Source organism: Vidua chalybeata, chromosome 7, assembly GCF_026979565.1.
Source record: "Vidua chalybeata isolate OUT-0048 chromosome 7, bVidCha1 merged haplotype, whole genome shotgun sequence".
Classification (NCBI taxonomy): Eukaryota; Metazoa; Chordata; class Aves; order Passeriformes; family Viduidae; genus Vidua; species Vidua chalybeata.
Genome location: NC_071536.1, coordinates 20,646,952 through 20,666,037, shown reverse-complemented (window position 1 = coordinate 20,666,037; position 19,086 = coordinate 20,646,952). Strand labels below are relative to the sequence as shown.

At 34.2% G+C, this 19,086-nt stretch overlaps 1 protein-coding gene across 2 annotated transcripts in view; it reads right to left on the bottom strand.

Annotated features, from left to right (window-relative positions):
• The window catches only part of TTC21B (tetratricopeptide repeat domain 21B), a 35,664-nt gene that overhangs the window by 8,062 nt on the left and 8,516 nt on the right, over positions 1 to 19,086 (bottom strand). For both annotated transcript variants that reach the window (XM_053948039.1, XM_053948038.1), the window contains exons 8-25: positions 18,737 to 18,835; positions 17,958 to 18,150; positions 16,939 to 17,036; positions 16,237 to 16,437; positions 14,311 to 14,440; positions 13,678 to 13,835; positions 12,556 to 12,780; positions 11,578 to 11,816; positions 11,201 to 11,273; positions 10,087 to 10,197; positions 9,581 to 9,719; positions 8,021 to 8,127; positions 6,543 to 6,731; positions 3,518 to 3,628; positions 2,285 to 2,366; positions 1,379 to 1,529; positions 794 to 955; positions 199 to 394 (exon numbers count right to left, since the gene is read on the bottom strand). In XM_053948039.1, the coding sequence (XP_053804014.1) occupies positions 199 to 394; positions 794 to 955; positions 1,379 to 1,529; positions 2,285 to 2,366; positions 3,518 to 3,628; positions 6,543 to 6,731; positions 8,021 to 8,127; positions 9,581 to 9,719; positions 10,087 to 10,197; positions 11,201 to 11,273; positions 11,578 to 11,816; positions 12,556 to 12,780; positions 13,678 to 13,835; positions 14,311 to 14,440; positions 16,237 to 16,437; positions 16,939 to 17,036; positions 17,958 to 18,150; positions 18,737 to 18,835 (2,664 nt within the window). The remainder of the gene's footprint in view (positions 1 to 198; positions 395 to 793; positions 956 to 1,378; positions 1,530 to 2,284; positions 2,367 to 3,517; positions 3,629 to 6,542; positions 6,732 to 8,020; positions 8,128 to 9,580; positions 9,720 to 10,086; positions 10,198 to 11,200; positions 11,274 to 11,577; positions 11,817 to 12,555; positions 12,781 to 13,677; positions 13,836 to 14,310; positions 14,441 to 16,236; positions 16,438 to 16,938; positions 17,037 to 17,957; positions 18,151 to 18,736; positions 18,836 to 19,086) is intronic.

Below are 19,086 nucleotides of genomic sequence, written 5' to 3'. Positions count from 1 at the left end.
CAAAGACTTCTAAAATATATTGTTATTTTAGAAATGCCTTTTTCAAATTTTATGTAAAATATTCTTTGATAGGAGAATAATCCTTAGAGCAAATAGCACTAACACATGCCACTCTTGCTGAATGTAAACTGCAAGACTAGTTAAAAACATGTAGTAAGTATGAAGGGGAAGAGTGAGGAAATGAGACAGGTTACTAACCTCAGCCACAACTATTTCTGTGAAAGTGTTCAGTGCTTGTTCAACACTTGATTTTTGTTTGGTTGCCATGAGACAATAATTCTCCATGATTCGCAGCTGAATGTGACCCTGAATTGTTTGAGGCTTAAGCTCCTTCAGTAGGTTTCCTGCTGTTCTTACAGCCAACTGCACAGACTCCTGCTTCTCTGTTGAATTACTATTAGCAGAAAAAAAATGTTCATAGAAGCTTATTTTTTTAATAAACACCAAAATAATTACAAGTTAGAACTGCTCCTGTGCTAAAGACATGCAATTTTGTAGAAAAAAGGCTCTGGTATATAGGCATTCTACATTGATTCTCTTCAACAACAGCAATTCCAACTCAACAAGCTGATTTTAACACTGCAAGTGACCAGCATTCCAGAGCGAATCTTCTATATTTTCTGCTTGAGACTCACTTATTACAGTATAGAATGGCCTCTCACAATAACACAGAATACTCAAAGCACTAGATAATCTCAAAGTTCTAGCAATTTAAATTAACATACGTTGTCAAGGGGCAGCAGAAGGAGGAGATGACAGAATAACCCAAGCAGTATTTGTTTAGTTCACATACCCTATGTCAGTATCAAGATTTTCAAAGACTTCTCCACCCACAGTTTCATTATCTGGGTTCAAACAAATTTCAATCATGTTGTAGACTGCATTCTGCCCCCAGTCACTGTCCTTTCGAGCTTTATTAAAATGCCGCAGTGCATCATTTGGTTCACCTGTGTACCTGTACATGGATAATTAAAATATTTAAAGCTGGGCAAGTAAAATTGTCTGTTCCAAATGCCACCCAAATCCCAACAAACCCCAGTATTTAAAAACAGATGACCCATTTGCACATGTTTCAAGGTTTAGACAGCATAGACACCATATTTCAAGGTTTAGACAGCATGCATACCATTGCAAGGATCTTGTTTTTGCAAACTAAAAATAGTCTGACAAGTTACAAAATGTGAAGGAAAAACAGAATTACATTATTGAACCTGGAAGAACATCCTGAGCTATTCAGAGAAATTGAGAATTTCCTTAATTCCTGACACCTTAATTAAATCAACATAGCACCTTTAAATGATAATGGATGACTAGAAAATTAATTTAAATCCATACTACATAGTCAAATAAATCTTATCTTAATAATAATTGCAAGTACCAAAGATACAGTCCTTTGCAGTAGTGAAATCCTGGTTCAAGCTTTGTTCGGGAAGAATGTTTTTCTGCCATTAAAAGAAATCTTGGGACTTCTTCTAATTTCCCGGCTCTTCTTAACAGATCAATTAATCGAGATAGGGTTGCATAGTTATCTAAATATACAAATAATTAGGAGACTGTAATTCTATTTACTTACTATATGAATAAGTTAAGAAATCATGAGCCTGCCTTGATTTTTTCACATATAAAAGTGAGATATGATTTAATACATAAGGCATATTGCACAGTAACCTCAGATACAACAATGAAGATGTCAAGTGATACTTGCAATATCTTTATACAGGTTTTTATAGAAGTATAATTATACTTCACTTTCAAAAGCACCCAAAACCATTTGCTGCACTATCATGACTTCTTTCAAAGTCCATTAGAAAGCTTTACATTAATTCTGGAAAATTTTTAATAGATTTTAGTAGCTTTCTCTCTGGTCCCAACTTAAAAATTGCTAAAAAAACCTTACTGCTGTCCAAGACAAGTTTCCTTTATTAGTCTTCAAATAAAATACTACCTTTGTGTTCATGCACTTGACATTTTTAATATACAAGAAAGTGCTTTACAGTGAACAAGTAAATAACACCTTATTAGTATTTGACTTAAGGTAAACTATTCACATTACATTGCAGCAAAGTAAATTACTGTATCTACGAGAAGTATTTTTTATCACATTCCCCTAAAATATCTTTATGTCTTAATATACGGTAATGGTCTTTGGCTTTAGTATCCATTACATTATAAATAAAACATTTCTTTTTAATCAAGCAAAGAGTTATTATTCAGCTATTTATTAATCTATTTTGTTAGAACTATATATCAGAACAAATTAAAAGTATCACTGCTAAATATTCACCTGGCTTGCGCTCCAGGAGCTGCTGGAAATAAAAAACAGCTTGTTCGTAATCCTGCTTCCTGAACATGAGATCAGCCATCATCTACAGTATTGAACAATTTAGAGAAAACAAAACAAGATATTATAAATTGTGAAAATGTAAAATAAAAATTATAATTAATTGTCTTGGTTTTGGGCAAATTTGGGAGAAAACATTAATGAACTCTGGTTATGTGGAGAGCTAGAACTATAGCTTTAAAATGCTGCAAGAGCTGCACAAGAAGTAAAATCACTTAGACTTTTTATTACTCTCTGGAAAAGAAACACAATATACAGCACATGGGTAATAATGAACAAGTACATGAACACCTTTTCACATAAGGTGCAAATTAAAAGGTAATTAAGTAGTCTGCCATATCTTTAAAACATGGGTTTTTTTGCCTAGTTTTACTCCTAATTTTATTTCCAGTAACTGCAGATTATGCACATAGAAAGCAAAGTTAGTTTACTGTTAGGGAAAAAGAACGATGATAGCTCACTTCAGCACGTAAGGTAAAATGAGTTCTTTAATTTCAATTTCTCTCCACTGATAGTTAGCTAATATAGAGTAGATTTAATAACATATTTCAAGAGAGCTATTACTTCTGTTCATGCACTAGAACAAATTTCAGATGTTAGATTGCTATGAGAAAACACATTATTCCCATCTTAAAATAACTTTGCTCATAGTGTTACATGAAACGTTGCTCAGACTATTGAGCTGTCTTTTAGGTCAAGAAGTATACAAGTCCTAGACAAGAACCTGCAGCTGCGATTAAAACTTATTACGTAGGAATGTGAGTAACTAAGGCTGAATGAGGCTATAAAATTACCTTAAATACACAGTTCTTTTATCCTAGCACTTAAAAAATATATATTTGTTTTCATATTACTGTGCTGGGAAAATAGCTTCTTCCTTGAGTATTAGCCAATTATCAACAGAGCCATACTTTATCCAATCTTACTACAACTATTTCCTTTACTTCTAAAGACTCATTTTATACTGAGGTAGAACAATGGCTATGACTGCGAGAAACTTCATATTGAAACATCAGCTGGCATAAACACAAAAGCATTTTGTTGCCATGGATTTTTCGCTTTTTTTTTGAAATCACAAAGCTGTAGGCTTTTTTAAAAGTAGTGCTTTATGAATATATCATATTGCAGCAATAATTCAAAAAGCATTGATGCAGGATTAGTATAACAGCACATTACCATCGTTGCTGCTTCATTATCTTGGTCGTTCTTCAGCAGTAAGGAACACTGATGTTGACAGGCATCAGTATCGTCTTGTGCAAGATATAAACGTGCAAGTTCCAACATTGCCTGTATATTAAAAAATTTAACTGAATGTAATACAAAGATGAATAAAGTTGGTTCAGTTCTGAGTATCAACCTGACATTATAGGGCTCCAGGGAAAAACTGTATCTCCACTAAAGAGAGAGCCTTCTCTGCTGTTTCCTGTGGGCTCTCGGTCAATTAATGTAATCCATTTTCATTCTCTCAGCTGTTAAAACAGAGAAAACTTTTCTTCTTTGAAGGGATATTCTAAAGGTACATTGAAAACAGGGCTGCTCAGACAGTACTGCTCTGAAGACACCAGTATTTTGGTATGAATAATGTTCTTGGAAAAATGTAGGTGAAAGTAGTTTTAAAAATGTTTTGAAAAAAGCAATTTTCAATTACATTAACATTCACTAACTAATTCTGGAGTACAAGTAAGTTTCAGAGGAAACTATTTTCTTATTTGCATTTCCAACCTACCACATCAAGACTCTGTGTGAATCCACTTCTGAGAAGCCATCACAGAGTAAATATTGACAAACTGAAATGTACACCAGCATACATTCTTAAAGCTGAAGTCCTATCATAGACTATTCTAAATAAAATGCCACAGAAAACTTTATAAACAGAAAATACCACAGATTTAATCAAGTTTCTATTGAAGCAAACAGAAGGTAAACTGCTCACAAAGCAAAATTAGCAGTAGATAAACTGTAAGTCACTCCTATTTAATTTTAAATGGTGTTTTGATTTTCTTTCCAAAAGGGAGACATTGATAACTGCACCATAATTCTTTCGCTAGTTACACTTGTGAAAAGCACTTCTGAATCAGAACAGTGTTTTGAACATCCTGTTCAGAACATGCAGGCTTCTAGCTCAGTTTTTAAACTGTTTTCTTCCTACCTCCTGTTCTGCTCATACTCAAACATATACCATGTCATTCTGAAACAGGAAGGCAGGTGGGTAAGCACTGAAGTGATACAGAGAATGCATGCACGTCAGAACTTTTAACTATGAAAGCTTTCTTTAAGCTGCTGCTCTTATGTGCACAACTCAGTGGAATACTAAAAGGCAGTCTTGGAGTCAAGGAATACTTCCTGCAGAAAGAAAAAAAAGACAGCTAAACTGGAGTTCTACACTAGATTCTAGAAAGTGAAAGTTGTCTCTAAATTTCCAATTCCAACACAAACAATACTATGAAATGATGTGCATGATGTAACCTGCAATCCCCTTCAAGTCTCCTTCGGGAAACTGCATTGCCTCTTACCTGATCAAGGAAACAAAGGGAGGGTACTACCTACCAGATTTCACTGCCTAAAACAAAACAACACAACTCCCTTATGACATGCTCTGCAATCTCTTCACATTTACCTGAATAAATAGTATTTCAATCCCTTTGGCTAAAATACAGGAGATTTTGTTCTAATGAAACAAGGTCCAGACAGTTTCAAAGGAATTTCCATTATTTCCACATATAATTTTAAGGAAAGTAAACTCTGAAGGTGCTGAGAGACAGATGGACTTTTAACAGCTCAGAATAATGTTTTGTAATCTGAAATAATTAAATTCTAATTTTGTACTAGCAATTATTTTAAAAATGAACAGAAGAAAATAAGTTCAAATCTACTGAAACTATAAAAATAGACTGAGAAAACTCCTTTATACTAGTTGTGGGTAACAAAATATTTTGCTTTCATTACTCAACAAGTAGGCGGCAAGCTCTTAATCAGAAATTCAGACTTATTTTCTAAGATATCACTGTATTCTGCGCTGTTAACAAAGTAGGATTAAAGCAAAAATCTTCAGTAATATCTAGCAGATATTTAGTACAAATGTCTACACCTTGTAACAATGGGAATCTCTCAAAGTATGATTTTATAGCAAGAACTAAAGGGAAATGCTATGCTGGTATTTCAGTGCTGGTATTAAAGATAAAGTAAGGCTTTGATACTGACAAAAAAAGCCACAGCTGTACCTCGACCATGACAGGGAGTTTCCTTGCTCTTAATGGGGAAATCACATTTTAAGGATGCTTTTATTCCCTTCCCTATTTATTTTTCTTCTCCACATCATTTTTAGAAGATACCTTGAGAAAAGCCAGTTTCAAATACACTGAAGTTGTAGCTTTAGGAGGGATGTAGATTCTTGGAACCACAACACACGAGTTCAAATATCAAAACTAAGTGATGTATTTAGCAGCTTGTACATGTGACAGCTGTTCAGTAACAACCATCAAAATAAGAAGTCTTCACATACGTCTAAGTATGTAACATCATTATGATAGAAAATAATGGCAAATTAACAAAAATTGTATTTATTGATTTATAATCTAGAAAAACCTCACTAAAGATAACACTTAATCTTTGTGCTCATTATAATTATATATTTCTTAGACTTTTGCTTCCCTCTCTCTTATCTCCAAAGCCCAGGGTTACAAAATGATAAGAAGGAAGAGGAGGATAAAAATAAATTTGAATTTACCTGTATTCATCAACCTGTGGGAAAGAGACTGTGCAGAGAAGGGAGAAGCAGTACAATAATCCAGCTCAAGATCAGCAACATTCTGTGACTAAAATCAGAATCCTACCAAGTCCAGATAAAAGTCTAAAACTCCTAAAGTAGATGTAGAAAAGATAGAAATTGTCTGTACTGACCAAAATCATTGGGAGTTCATTTCAGAGGACAAGCACCAAGCAAGACTGAAACAATCTCCATCATTACTGGTACCTGAAGACAGGCTCACTGGGAGTGCATGCAGACACCACTTAAGTCAGGCATTCTTGTAACAGACACAAGTTATCAGTGCATGCAATAAAGGGGAGGAAGTTCAAGGTTCTGTGTATATCATGAAGCAGAAATAATTGTGAATTATCCTATTCTGTGGATAACTGGAAAAATGTTTTACTACATCTAAAAACTGAATGAAAAACAATGCAAAATAGAGGGAGAACTGACCTTGTTATTGGTTTCACAGTGAACAAGGGCTTCTTTGTAAAATTTAATTGCTTTTTCATAGTTTCGCTGGGCTGTTGAATGTTTTGCAATCTCAGCACAAATCTCAGCCGCTAACTGTTTCTGTGCAGGAACTGCATCCAGCTGTTCTACTTGAGCCCGCTTAAGCACTCTGCCTTGTAATTCCCGAGCCTGGTGTGGGGAAAGCAGTGAGCAGTCAAAAACTGTCAAAGGAATTCATTCCATTTCTCGACTATAAAATAGTTTACTTGTCTTTTTTTAAGAGAAGGAAGTAATAATACTATTCTGCTTCTTACAGCCCTACCATTTTGTCTAGGAGGAAATTAGGACTAAAACACAAAGTAACATCTGGGGAGAACTTCCAGCATCTCTCTGAAAACCAGGGGAAGAGACCTGTTTAAGACATTTAAGTCAGTGCTGCTGAAATCAAAATGCAGATGTTTTTGTGTAAATGAATGTGGCATCAAAAGGAAAAGGAACAGGAAAATATTTCAAAGAGAATGGGTACAAGGAAGGACATTTTTGAGGGCAGTAGTAAAAACGACAAAAGAACCCCAAAAGGACAGAAAGTTTTTTTGAAATATGATATAGTGAGAAACCTGGAAGAACTAAAGAAGTAAAGAAAAGAGTAAGAGAAGGAGACTGCTTCGGAGGAATTTTACTAAAGGAGAACTGGGGGGGGAAAGTCAACTCTGAGAAAGAAAGGAGTACATTATAAGAAAAAAATAAGTATTTAACAAAGATAAATCTTACCGGTATTAGTATTTAAACTCTCACATACAATTACCTTTCTAACCAATCTGCAGGCTTTTCTTGCTGGTCAGAAGATGCTACCAAGGCTTACCATTTCTGTTACCTTCAGTTTCACAGAGTGGAGGTATAACAGAATATAAAGTACTGACCACACCTCTTGCTAAACCTTTTCATTGAGAAAGCATTTTCTAAGGGATGAAATCTCAAGCTTCCAACTTGAACCTTTCAAGCCTCAGTCTGAAGGATAATATTGAACTACAGAATGAACAGATGTTATTATGGATATTTAATACTAATACTGCTGTTCAGCAGTACAACAAAACAACAGGTAGGGATTGAAAGCTGCTCCATTTTGCCCTGTGAATTGTTTTCAATGCTGAGCTAAAGATATGTAATCTAGCTGCCCTCATGGCCAATTTCATTTTCACCTGATATGCTAAAACTATGTTCCACTCACAAATGAAGGCAAAGTAAGACTGCAGGCTTGTAGTAAAAACCTGCATTCTTTTCCCTTGCAAAAAGTTCAGACTGTGTAACATCTTATGTACTTTACATTTCACAGCAGTCACTGGTGCTTTATCCCCAGCATACACTCATTTTCCACATTCACACAGATATTATGGTTCAAATACGGGACAAAAGTGAAACCAGAGGTAAACATGAGAATATTGCAAGTTTTCACAGGTATTTTTGGTTTTCCTCTTTACCTGTTGTAATGAAACAATAGCTCTGTCAATTTTCTCCATTTTGCTGTAAATTTTTGCCAGAAGTACCTGGTAGCGTACATCTTCCATCAGAGAAGACAACTCATTAACTGTAGGAATGACATTAAACAAACATTATTCTTGAAGGAGCTGATCCCAGTAATGTCAAAGGAAGAAGAAACTCATCACATCCTCCAGGAAAGAGCTTACTTGAAAAATTCACAGCTCCATCTTAACTTATTTAGAACTGTGATCTGACTTGGTGCAATGCTAGTGGGCAGAGTCTGTTGGTAGTAAGCAGAGTAGACATTACAGACTACAAACAAAGTGAGATTTAAGGCCAAAGATACTGAAAGATGCAAATAGAATAAAAAAAAATTGACTGGTCTATTAGCATTTTCAGAGATATGAGAGAAAATATTTTGATGTAAGTGGACAGGAAATAAAGCCATTCCTGATATTTCTTGTCTAAATCCTCCTGAAAGTCAATGAAAAATGTCCAAATTGATATAATGTGCTACTCTACTGCCAAAAAGCAGGAGACAGTTCAATGAAATTTCTAGCCAGACCTCAAACTATGCTTCTTTTCCTAGAGTCTGGAACAGACATGAATATAATAAATATTTCAGTATCTACTTAAAAGCAGCAGGCTGCTTTTGCATAATGGTTAAAATAAATATGCATCCATTAGTATTTGAAGAATTCAAGCCTTCCCTGGCTTAAATTTATTTTACTCTACTGACAAAGCAGTATCTTGAGCACTGTTCCACATTAAAATATAGACACCACCAAAAATTTTGGTTTATCTTTTTTAAAATTAAGGAGTTTATAGAATATATTCTTTCAGAAAACTGGTCTTCAAGGCAATGTAATTGTGACATGCTATTTTAAATCAGAGATTAGACTGTGTAACTTAGACCATGTAAAATAATTCCCTTCAGGGTATTTCCTATCATTAATTTTTTTCCCACAAAGTATATTCTAGCATTTCCATAAAAAATTATTAAACCATTAAATAATTTTCCCAATCAGCCAAAAAAAAAATTTTTCTCTTAGAGAATGTGTATGTATCAAAACAACAACAACAAAAAAGACATTTAAAAAAAGACTTTTTGCTTCATTTTAGGACAGAAGATAAGATTTTAAAGTACATGGGGCAAACTGTATTTACTGCTAATTATTTTTCCACACTAGAAAAATCAAGCTGTCTTGAGCATTTCTATTAAATTAGCCATATCCTCAAAGGCTTAACTAGGACAAGAATACAATGTTAAATCAGAGGACTTTTTCAGTAAGAAGTAAGCAAGATGGAAAACCAACATACTCCTGCAAAGAATGAAAGTGATACAGCGACATAAGAATGGACTACTAATAATACTGCTTATAGAATGGACTACTAATAATACTGCTTCTCTATTCAGACAGCCACAAAGGTTAACAAATGTAATTAAACCACTGGGAAAAAAGTGCCCATGAACTCATTTACTCCTTAGAGTCATGCAGAAAACACAAGTAACAGTCGAAAAGATGGTATGTTTTCCTGTGAATTAATAACAGTCCTACCAGGCTCATGATGTAAAGCTTGCTGAAGTACTTTTTCTGCCTGTTCATACTGCTTCAGTTTCATTAAAAGCTCAGCCAAATCATAACAAAGGAAGTTCTGTTGACCACTTCTCACTGCAGCCTCATAGTAACTGATTGCCTTGAAGAAAGAAGCAAAAATTTGTGTATAATTTAAAGATAAATCTTAAAGACAACAACCTTGTAACTTAGGTATTCAATGGCATGTTGTTTTACTCTTTTTTTCAATGGAGAAGCAATAAAACATGGGTTTCAGTGCAGGCCCAAACCCACTGCAAGTCACCAGAACTACAATTCACCAGATTAGAATCCACCAGCGTGTGGATCTACCAACTGTGCCTTTGGCCAGATGATCTGAAGGGAATCTAAGAACTTCCTTTCAGGATAAAATTTCTATTTTAGCACTCTGAAATATAATACTTTTACCCAAGCAAAGCCCACATGCTGAAACAGTATTCAACTAATCTAATGCAGTACTTATAGAATACCTTTGAGTAGTTATGTGTTTTGATTAAGGCTTTTCCAATTTTACTTGCTAAAGATGGATCTTTCGGATTTTTCTTCAAGGCCTGCTCGTAGACTTCTATGGCTTCATCAGGCTTCAACAGTAAAATATAAACACATGTAAGTCAAAGATTAAGATAAAAGGTGTTTGAAGAAAACAAAATATGGTAACAACTCCAGGAATGACTGCCAAGCAGTACTGATTCATAAGCTACAATACTTCTGAGAGAAGAATAGTTACTATAAACCTGGAGGAAATGTAAAGCCCATGTAAATTAACACTGCCATGCTAAAACAAAATATGGAGAGACATGGCAAACAAATGAGTTTAAATAAATATTCTTTTTTCACTGCAATTTCTCTACTACTTCTTCACTGGCTAGCAAAGAGGTAGATGTAGTAGTCCTGGATCTGTTTTTCTCCTCTAGCCACGTTACAGCAGATTAAACAAATTCCACTTCGTGTGATAATTCTTCATTAAGGAGAAAACTACACACAAACTTTAATATGAAAGAAACATTAATCATCTACAGATCTCCAAACTAGTAATCTAAACTATCAGTTGCATGTCCTAACTCAATATATTTTTTTTACACATGAATTTAAAAATGTAGCCTTCAAATTCCTATGTCCACTTGACTACTGCCAATACTAAACAGCATTTCCAGTTCATCAAGAAAGCAAAGGATGCAAAGAATGTATAGGAACTAGACAATTAAAACATTTAAGTAAAGCCATCAGCATGAAAACTAAGTTACCTAGAATTATTCTAAGTTTCAGAACACTATTGTAAACATCTCCAGCTTCTTTGTGATTTCAATTTAGCTCTCACTCTAGATATCCATTTGTCTTATGAGGCAGTGTTGCTCTAGAAAACATTCCTTCCTTGACTTTCACCATGTAAGCTTTTAGAAGAAATGTATTTTCAACAGTTTTTAATTTAAACAGTTACTCGTAGTCAATATTTATTGTTTTATATCCTAAAGCAGTTTCTGTTTAACAAATATCAATCAATGAGAGTCAGCATGCCACAATGTTTCAACTAGACAAAGTCAACAAACTACTCAAATATTCCATTCCTCTCTAGCAAGCACTCACCTCTTGAATATTCATGTATGCATCACCAAGAAGAAGCAAAGTATGAGCACTTGGCAGTTTTTCTACTAGGTCACTGGAAACAGAAAACAAAACCTTGCTCAGTATTTAACATGTCAATACTGGTATCTAAACAAGAGAAGGGCACAAGAATTTTATCCTCTGCGGATTTTAGTTTTTTATTTCTCAAAATAAACAAAAAAAAAATCTGAAATGTCTTTTCAAAATAAGACTTCCAATTATCGTTTTAAAAATTACCACATTTGCTCAAATGAGTTTGTGTCACTAGATATTTCTCATTTATTGCAGTAGAAAGAAAAAATGAGCTCACCATGTTATCAGTAAACATCTAGAAAACTATGCACACCACAGACTTTTACCTATAGCAGGTGACATACAACTTCTTATCTTTCCTATACTGAAGATAAATATCTGCCATTTTCTCTTTAGCTTGTACAAAGTAAGGCTGTTCAGGTGTAATATTGCGGAGCATAGTCAAGGCATGTTTCACATCTCCTTGAGCAATTGCCAGATCTGCATTTGCAATCACAACTCTTAGCTCCTCGGGTGTTCCAGAAAATTCATTCATGGCGTCTTGGATGACTATAGCAGCTTCATGCTGCAAATAATAAAAACAACAGAATTAATTTAGTTCCTGTCATTGAACAGCTAAAAATAAAGACATCATAAGCATTTATGGGCATTATGCAAACCCACCAAAAAAACTACAATAAACATAAACCATAGTATCCACTTGTTTCGCCATAGTGTTTTTGATTTTTTAAAATAAAACTCCTGTGATACAGACTACTATAAAAAGTTCTAGTATAGAAAATTACATTTGTGTTTCATATAAACAAGTACATGCACAAACTTCAACTAGAGAATGGCTTTACCACCTTGCTCCAACAGGTCCTGCTTTGAGCAGGCTGGCCTCCAAACCACAGAACTGTATGGTTTCTCTTATATTCTTACACATATGTAGTATCCTATTGCTTATATAGACACAGCTGATAGCAGGGATGCTGCTACACAAAGATAAGGAAATGATCCGAAACTACCGCTAATAGCATTCTGACAGCAAAACAGGGATCTACACCCCAGCAAATGAACGTCAACAGTGTGAAATGGTTTCTGTAGTCTCGAAATTGAGCACCTGTGAACAGTTTGCTTTTCTTTGCTGGGTAAAATTTAAGATACTTTAATTCTCAAATCAGATATTCACATGCTGGAAATTTTACTAAGCAAATCCTCCTGATACAAGAAGTGGTTTTCTATTCTGAACTAATAGAAATGGGAATGGGAAGAGGGAATTCTTTTCAGGTGTGTTTTGTACTTGAGCAGGCTTGCCATCTTACCGGTTCTCCATTCAAACGATGAGCTTCTACCAATTCTAGGAACACAGACACACGATCACTTGCATCAATTTCAATACTTTTTCCTTTTGTTTTTGAGGAAGCTGTAGGTTTTCTCATTCCAGGCAAATTCCTTGCCATCTGTAAGGTTTTAATAGCTTCTGATATTTCTCCCACCTTCTTTTGGGTTTGGGCCTTAATTAAGTGATACATAGGATGTTCTCTCACCTAAAAAAAGAGTAAAATAGAGTTTCCAAATTTTACTTGATGTAAAGTATTCAAACCCCTTGAAAGATTTTTTTTTTAATACTGACTTTGGTTTCTTTTTTCCCTCCAAATATACACAAATTCAATTTCAGAAACTTACTTCTGAAAATATAAGAATTGTCAGAGTATGCAAACCAGTAATTTAGTAAGTTTTTAATTACAAAGAAATTATTACAAGGGATGAGACTTTGGGACAGAACAACATTAATCGCTGCTTTAAACTATATTGAATTTTAAGGTATTCTGAGTGTCTCCCACATTGCTGCGTGCACACTTTTAGGCTATTCATTAAAGGAAATATACGATCATTATTTGGCACAAGTCCTGCATGCTATTCTTCACCTTCCTAAAACATCATATGAAACAAAATGTCTATAAGAGACATACAACTCTGTGAAATGGCAAGGACCTCAATTAGGTAGCTAATTAGATATTAATCTTCAGCTTTCTTGTATTACTTGGAGAAAGAAAGTAATATGGGACATGCTTGCAGAGAAATGGTAGTTTCCAGCTAAGTGGTCTCAAGACACGTGGGCACAACTCAGACCTAATGAGTGGTGTGTGTACTGTGTTCCCAACTCTCTGCTAATCCTACATAAAGTTCCTCTGATGTCAACAAATCAAAAATCCCATACTGTAATGTGTAAGACCCATGAAGTGTAACTTGTGAGGTGTTAGTTATGTCTTCATGGTCATTTCTTTGATAAATATTCAGATATCACATTCATATAAACATTTAGATACTAAATTTGTAGTGGAAGAGTTATAAAAATTTCAGTTGAAAATTATTATGTACAAAAACATACTATTTCAGATGACTGACTGAATAAAATTATTTCATTCTTTTGTTAAACTCACCTCAAAATTATGGCTTAGACAAAGTTCCAAGGACTGAGAACATAGCTTTATATTGTTTTGAGCCAAATACACCTGGGCCATCAGTAAGTGTGCATCTGCATAAGAAGGGTTCCTTTCCAGACAGTAATGTAGATTACTATGGGCTGCTTCAATATCCCCTAGGAAGTGGGGAAAGGAAGGGAAAGTGAAAAAGCAGTTGATATGAAATACAGATTTATATATATACATATATATATATATATATATGTTGTATACGCAGCATTTTTATTTGCCAATTTTTAAAAAATAAATGTCAGCATCCAGTGAATAAACTCATATACAAAGTATTATAAGGTTATGACATGAAATCAAAAGCAGGTCAAAGGTATGGTATTTTCTCATTGCTCCATCTGTAAAACATTCAGTAAATTAACTTTCTGGCAAACAGTAGATAAAAAATACTGTATTTATAGGTCTATATAGATACTCTCAGATAAAGGACAAAGAAGTGAAGAGTAAGTGTTCTTCACTTAGTTGTAATATGGTGTTCCGCAGTGAAAGAAAAATATTCATTGTTATTTACAAGCGTGAAATTAATTTTTTATATTAAATAAACTAAGGAGGCAGTTAACTACCTATTCATATAACTACTACCTGACAAGTACTTCACTTTTGCAATTAAAAAGACAGCTTGTTGAAGACCAGGAACAGTTTTTACAACAGTTTCAAGAACTGAAGCACAGTGCTTAAGAAGTGGTGAAGGAGACTGCCCAGGACTTGCAGGCTAGGAGCAAAAAAACAAGTAAGTAATGCAAAAAGAATGCCAACAAACTAACAAAAACCAGCATTTGAGTCAACAGGTTTTAGATGTAGATTTCTTTTTAAGTCTGAGCTTCACTTTAAACTCCAATGAGCATTAGCAAAGCCTTGTTATTTCCTTCAGTCAAAGCAGCTGTTGTTGAGAAGAAATATAAAAATAAGTTTGAAGTTTAAGGGGGCAACTTCTTGATATCAGCAGGAACACAAGACAGTCTCAGACTTCAAGGACAATAAAACACTTCAGACCTGACATACACAGAAGATTCAGGCCATAAACATTTGGTTACGCATTCTGATTTACCAGGCCAACTCATCCAACATAGCAGTACCATGAACTAAATTTCAAGAAAGCCGAAGTTAGAACGAATGATGAGAAGGTTGAGAAGAAAAGGTTCTGGTCCTGTCATGCCTACCCTCATCCCACACCACGGCACATATCCATACTGCTAGCAACAAACTGAAAATAGAAGCTGAAAAATAGCTACTTTCATGCAAACCACTAGTACAATATTTTAATGTTTTAATTGCTCTTTATCAGAAACATTATTCCTTCCTTTCCTTCTGTTACTTTAGCTAGTTCCTGGTTTATACATTAAAAAAGGAAAAGGCAACCTAGACATCATTATGCTCACAAACAATATTTTCATAGGTCCCAAAAGCAAAATGGAAGCCTCCACCACCTAGCTAACTCCACAATTTCAAACACCATGTGGTCCTTTTCTGCAATAAAGAGATAAAGGAAACTTCAGCAAAAACCTATCTTTTCTTCGCAAAATCTTTCTATGGACAAAAATTCAGAAAAGCTGTTTGAACTTCAAATTAAAAACCATCATTGCCATTCAATATTTCTGGAACGTATCCCAGGGAAATCTTGAGATAAGAGCAAAACCTCATAGAATGTCACTTCCTATCATCGCCATCTTTGACATGAAAATATCACCGCTACTGATGTTTTAGACTTTCAAATACTGTCATTTTCTTAGAGATGGTGAGGCAGTTCATAACAACGTAAAGCTACTTCTTTTCCTGTTAAGATTTTAAAACTCTACATAAACATATTTATGGAAAGGTTTTATAATTAGGCTAGAAATAATAAAAGGATAACAGAAGTCAGCTCCCAGCTATTTCAGAAGAATAATTTATTTAAGGAAGACACTATTTAAATAAAACTTAAATGTGTTTCTTCTGCTTTAAAGATGTCAGGTCCCCATTCTATTTATTAAGTTTTATCTGCCTTTGTTACCAAAACTAGAGCACACAAATTCAGCCACAGAAAATTAAGCCACCCAAGTAAGTGAGATTTTTCACTGGAATGAACAATAATATAAAAAGGCAGTATTCCACTGATTTTTACCAACACACGAAAGAATTTATGTATATTGAAAAGATATCCTAAGCTAACAAAAATATTTAATGAATAGGGTGGTCAGTGTCAACATCCTAGTCTCATAATGAGACAGCTCTATTCACTGTATCATTACAGTTTCCTAAGAGATACTAAGACAGTGCAACTACACACACAGAATGCATTGAATAAATATCCCAAGTTTCCTCAAGTGTCATTACTGTCACTTGCTCACATCACAAAATGCGTATTTTTATAATTACTTTGACTAAACAGTGGTGTAATATCCCAAAACATATTCTTCAAATAAATTCATATCTTAAAAGGGAAAATTTTCTATTTTTTTGCTTCATGATTAACTGTTCCCAAAATGAAAAATTCCCATTCTCAGACAGATGCGATCTACAGGTGCTTACCTGTGATGGACAAAAATTAAGATATTCTCTAATAATTTCTAGCAAGAAATCAGGGTTTAGTTTTTCAAAATATTCTACGCCGAGAGGAAATCCATGCAAAGATGAAAAGTGAGTATCCAGAACATCATTCAATAAAGCAAAAACGTCTTCTTGTCTCTTATGTTTTTTCATAGCTAGGACTGCATGCAGGAAAGATAATTCCTACAGGAAAGAAAAACACAAAACCCCAAACATTCTGCATATTACAGATACATTTATCTGTTACTCATACAATATTACATAATTATTAATGTTAGACACTTCTTTATTTTTACAGGTAGTCTGAGACATTTAGTATGTTGTAAAGGACACTTGATTATTCTATCAATTCATTCCTTTAATTTGTGCAAGAACTTTTACATTTGTCTCATCACAAAATCCTGAAAATAATTAACATTTGCCCCTCCCTGACATTTCAAACTTACGTTCAGAGAAAAAACACAGCTAGAAAGTGATGATGTTTTTGCTCTGCAAGCAAACAGTTTGGTTGCCAAGTTAAACAACACATTGACTTAAACAGAAAGAAAAACTGAATCTTAAGACTTAATAGTACTCCATTAATAATGCTCTACTCAAGTGACTGAAATATAGAATGTGTAATAGTTAGAAGGCTACAGTTCAGATTGTAATCAAAGTATCTCAGTAAAGAAAGATGTCTCCTACCCCAGATTTCCCAATGGATTGCTGAATTTCATTAAGAAACTCCAACTGATGCTCTGCATCTTCTAATTGCCCTTGTATTAGCTGGCAACGGATAATTCCTGTAACACATGGAAAGACTTTATTGCCAATTCATCTTCCTAGTCAAGCACATGCTTTCTTTTCCAGAACTAACTTCTCCTCTCCTCAACCTACTCAAAAAGCAGTGATAGAAAAAGAAAGAACGGATCAAGACTTATGGCAATGCAAATTTTAAATACTCAAAAAAAAAAATAGGTAGATGATACATGATTGATACATTAATATGCTATATAGCAGTTTGAAATGGTAAATCTTCAACTGGTTATAGACTAAGCAGAAGCATCATGAAGTCTGGCTTCTAAATTCAGAAAAAGTACAAAAAGGAAAACAACCTCAAGTACACACACAAACCATTCCTGCAATCTAAAGTTTTAATACTGTTTAAGGCCATGGCACAGTCAAAGAGGCAAAAATACAGGAAAAAAATCTGACAGGCAAATATTATATATTTACACTCCATTTTCTTGACACAAATGGGACTTACTATAAAGTGGGTTTTTTTTGGATGCAACACATACATCCAAAGTATGATGTTTTGACTTGATTATGATTTTCAAGCTAATTTGGACAAAATGAGGACATGGACAGCTTGTTCTATCATGCCCTTGATTTTCTTATTTTTGTAATGCCTAAGAGTTCTCTAGTTCTTTGGTACTACAGAAATTAAGTAATAAAGTAAAATACAGCAAAATGTCTCTTCCTACTATTTCTTTGGGAGACCTAATTTAGAATAGAAAAGATTAATTTTTCAATAAGGAAGATCAAAAGACATATTCAGTAAGGAGACACTGTTGCCACAAGGAAGAAACCACACAATGAATCTGAAAAAACAAACCAGTGCTCCTGTTCTAATAGTTCTAGATTTTCCTAGTACCAGTAATAGGAAAATTTGACCAATAAACAGTGTCTAGTAAAAATCAAAAGGAAGCATAAGACCTCACCAGTTAGCGCAGAAACACTTGTTTCATCAAGTGTCATAGCAGTCTTGTACCATTTTTGAGCTTCTTTCACTTTCCCTTGTAAAATCATTTGGTAGCCAAGTTCAGTAGCAAATTCTGCATTGTCAGATGCCAAATCAAATGCTCTCTGTACTAAGATTTGTGTATGCTGAAGGATGAGCTGGTTCCGGCCACACTAATGGTAAGAACAATCTTTAAGCCTCATGCTTTTCTTAGTTTTCAGATTCAACTACACAAACACACTGAATCTAGTCAGATCAGTAGAGACAACATCATCGCATGTAAGAATAAATTAGCCTGTAGTAATGCTATAAAAACGGTTACATTAATGTGGGGTGGATTCAAACATAAATATACAATACCATACAATAACCAATAGTTGCTTTGAGCACTTCTTTACAGCAATTTTTGATAAATACAGAGATCAAAGAAACCTCCACTTTCAAGGTTATGTGAGTTACTTTGTCAGTTTTGTACAGTAAGAAGATGGTTGGTGAACATTTGAGTGTATTTTCACTGTTTCTCACTTAAAAGCAAGCAGTAAAACCGGTTTTTGAATGAGATGGCTTAAACATTGTAATTAATGCTGAATATAAGACTTGAAAAATGTGGTTACCTTGGCTACATGAGTGAATCTATTTCAATTGTCCACAATTTTCTACTTTTTAGTAGATATTTAACATCTGCCTACCAAAAAATAGAAGAAAATCGGGATATATAGATAGGTGTATGCTGCTTAAGGAAAAAAAAAGCATACTCACCGTTCTACTGAAAGCTAAAGCCATCTTACAGAATAGCTCAGAATTACGTGGTTCTAATCTATCCAGTGCTTTAATCAGGTCTCCCAGTTTTGCTGAAGCCTTGGAAAAAAAAGAATAATATAATAAGTAATAGGAAGAATTAACAAATTAGGACAGTCAAACAGTTTTCACTATAAACTGCTCATATTTTTACTATGCACTAATATCTTGAAATGTAAATTCTGAGGTTTTCAGGCTGAGGACTTAGTCTTGACAACTGTTATGCCAATACTTTGGAATAGTAAAGTGACAAAATAAAATAAAGCAGACCATGTGTCTTTTATCCATGCTAGAAGAAGGTGAAAGGCTTG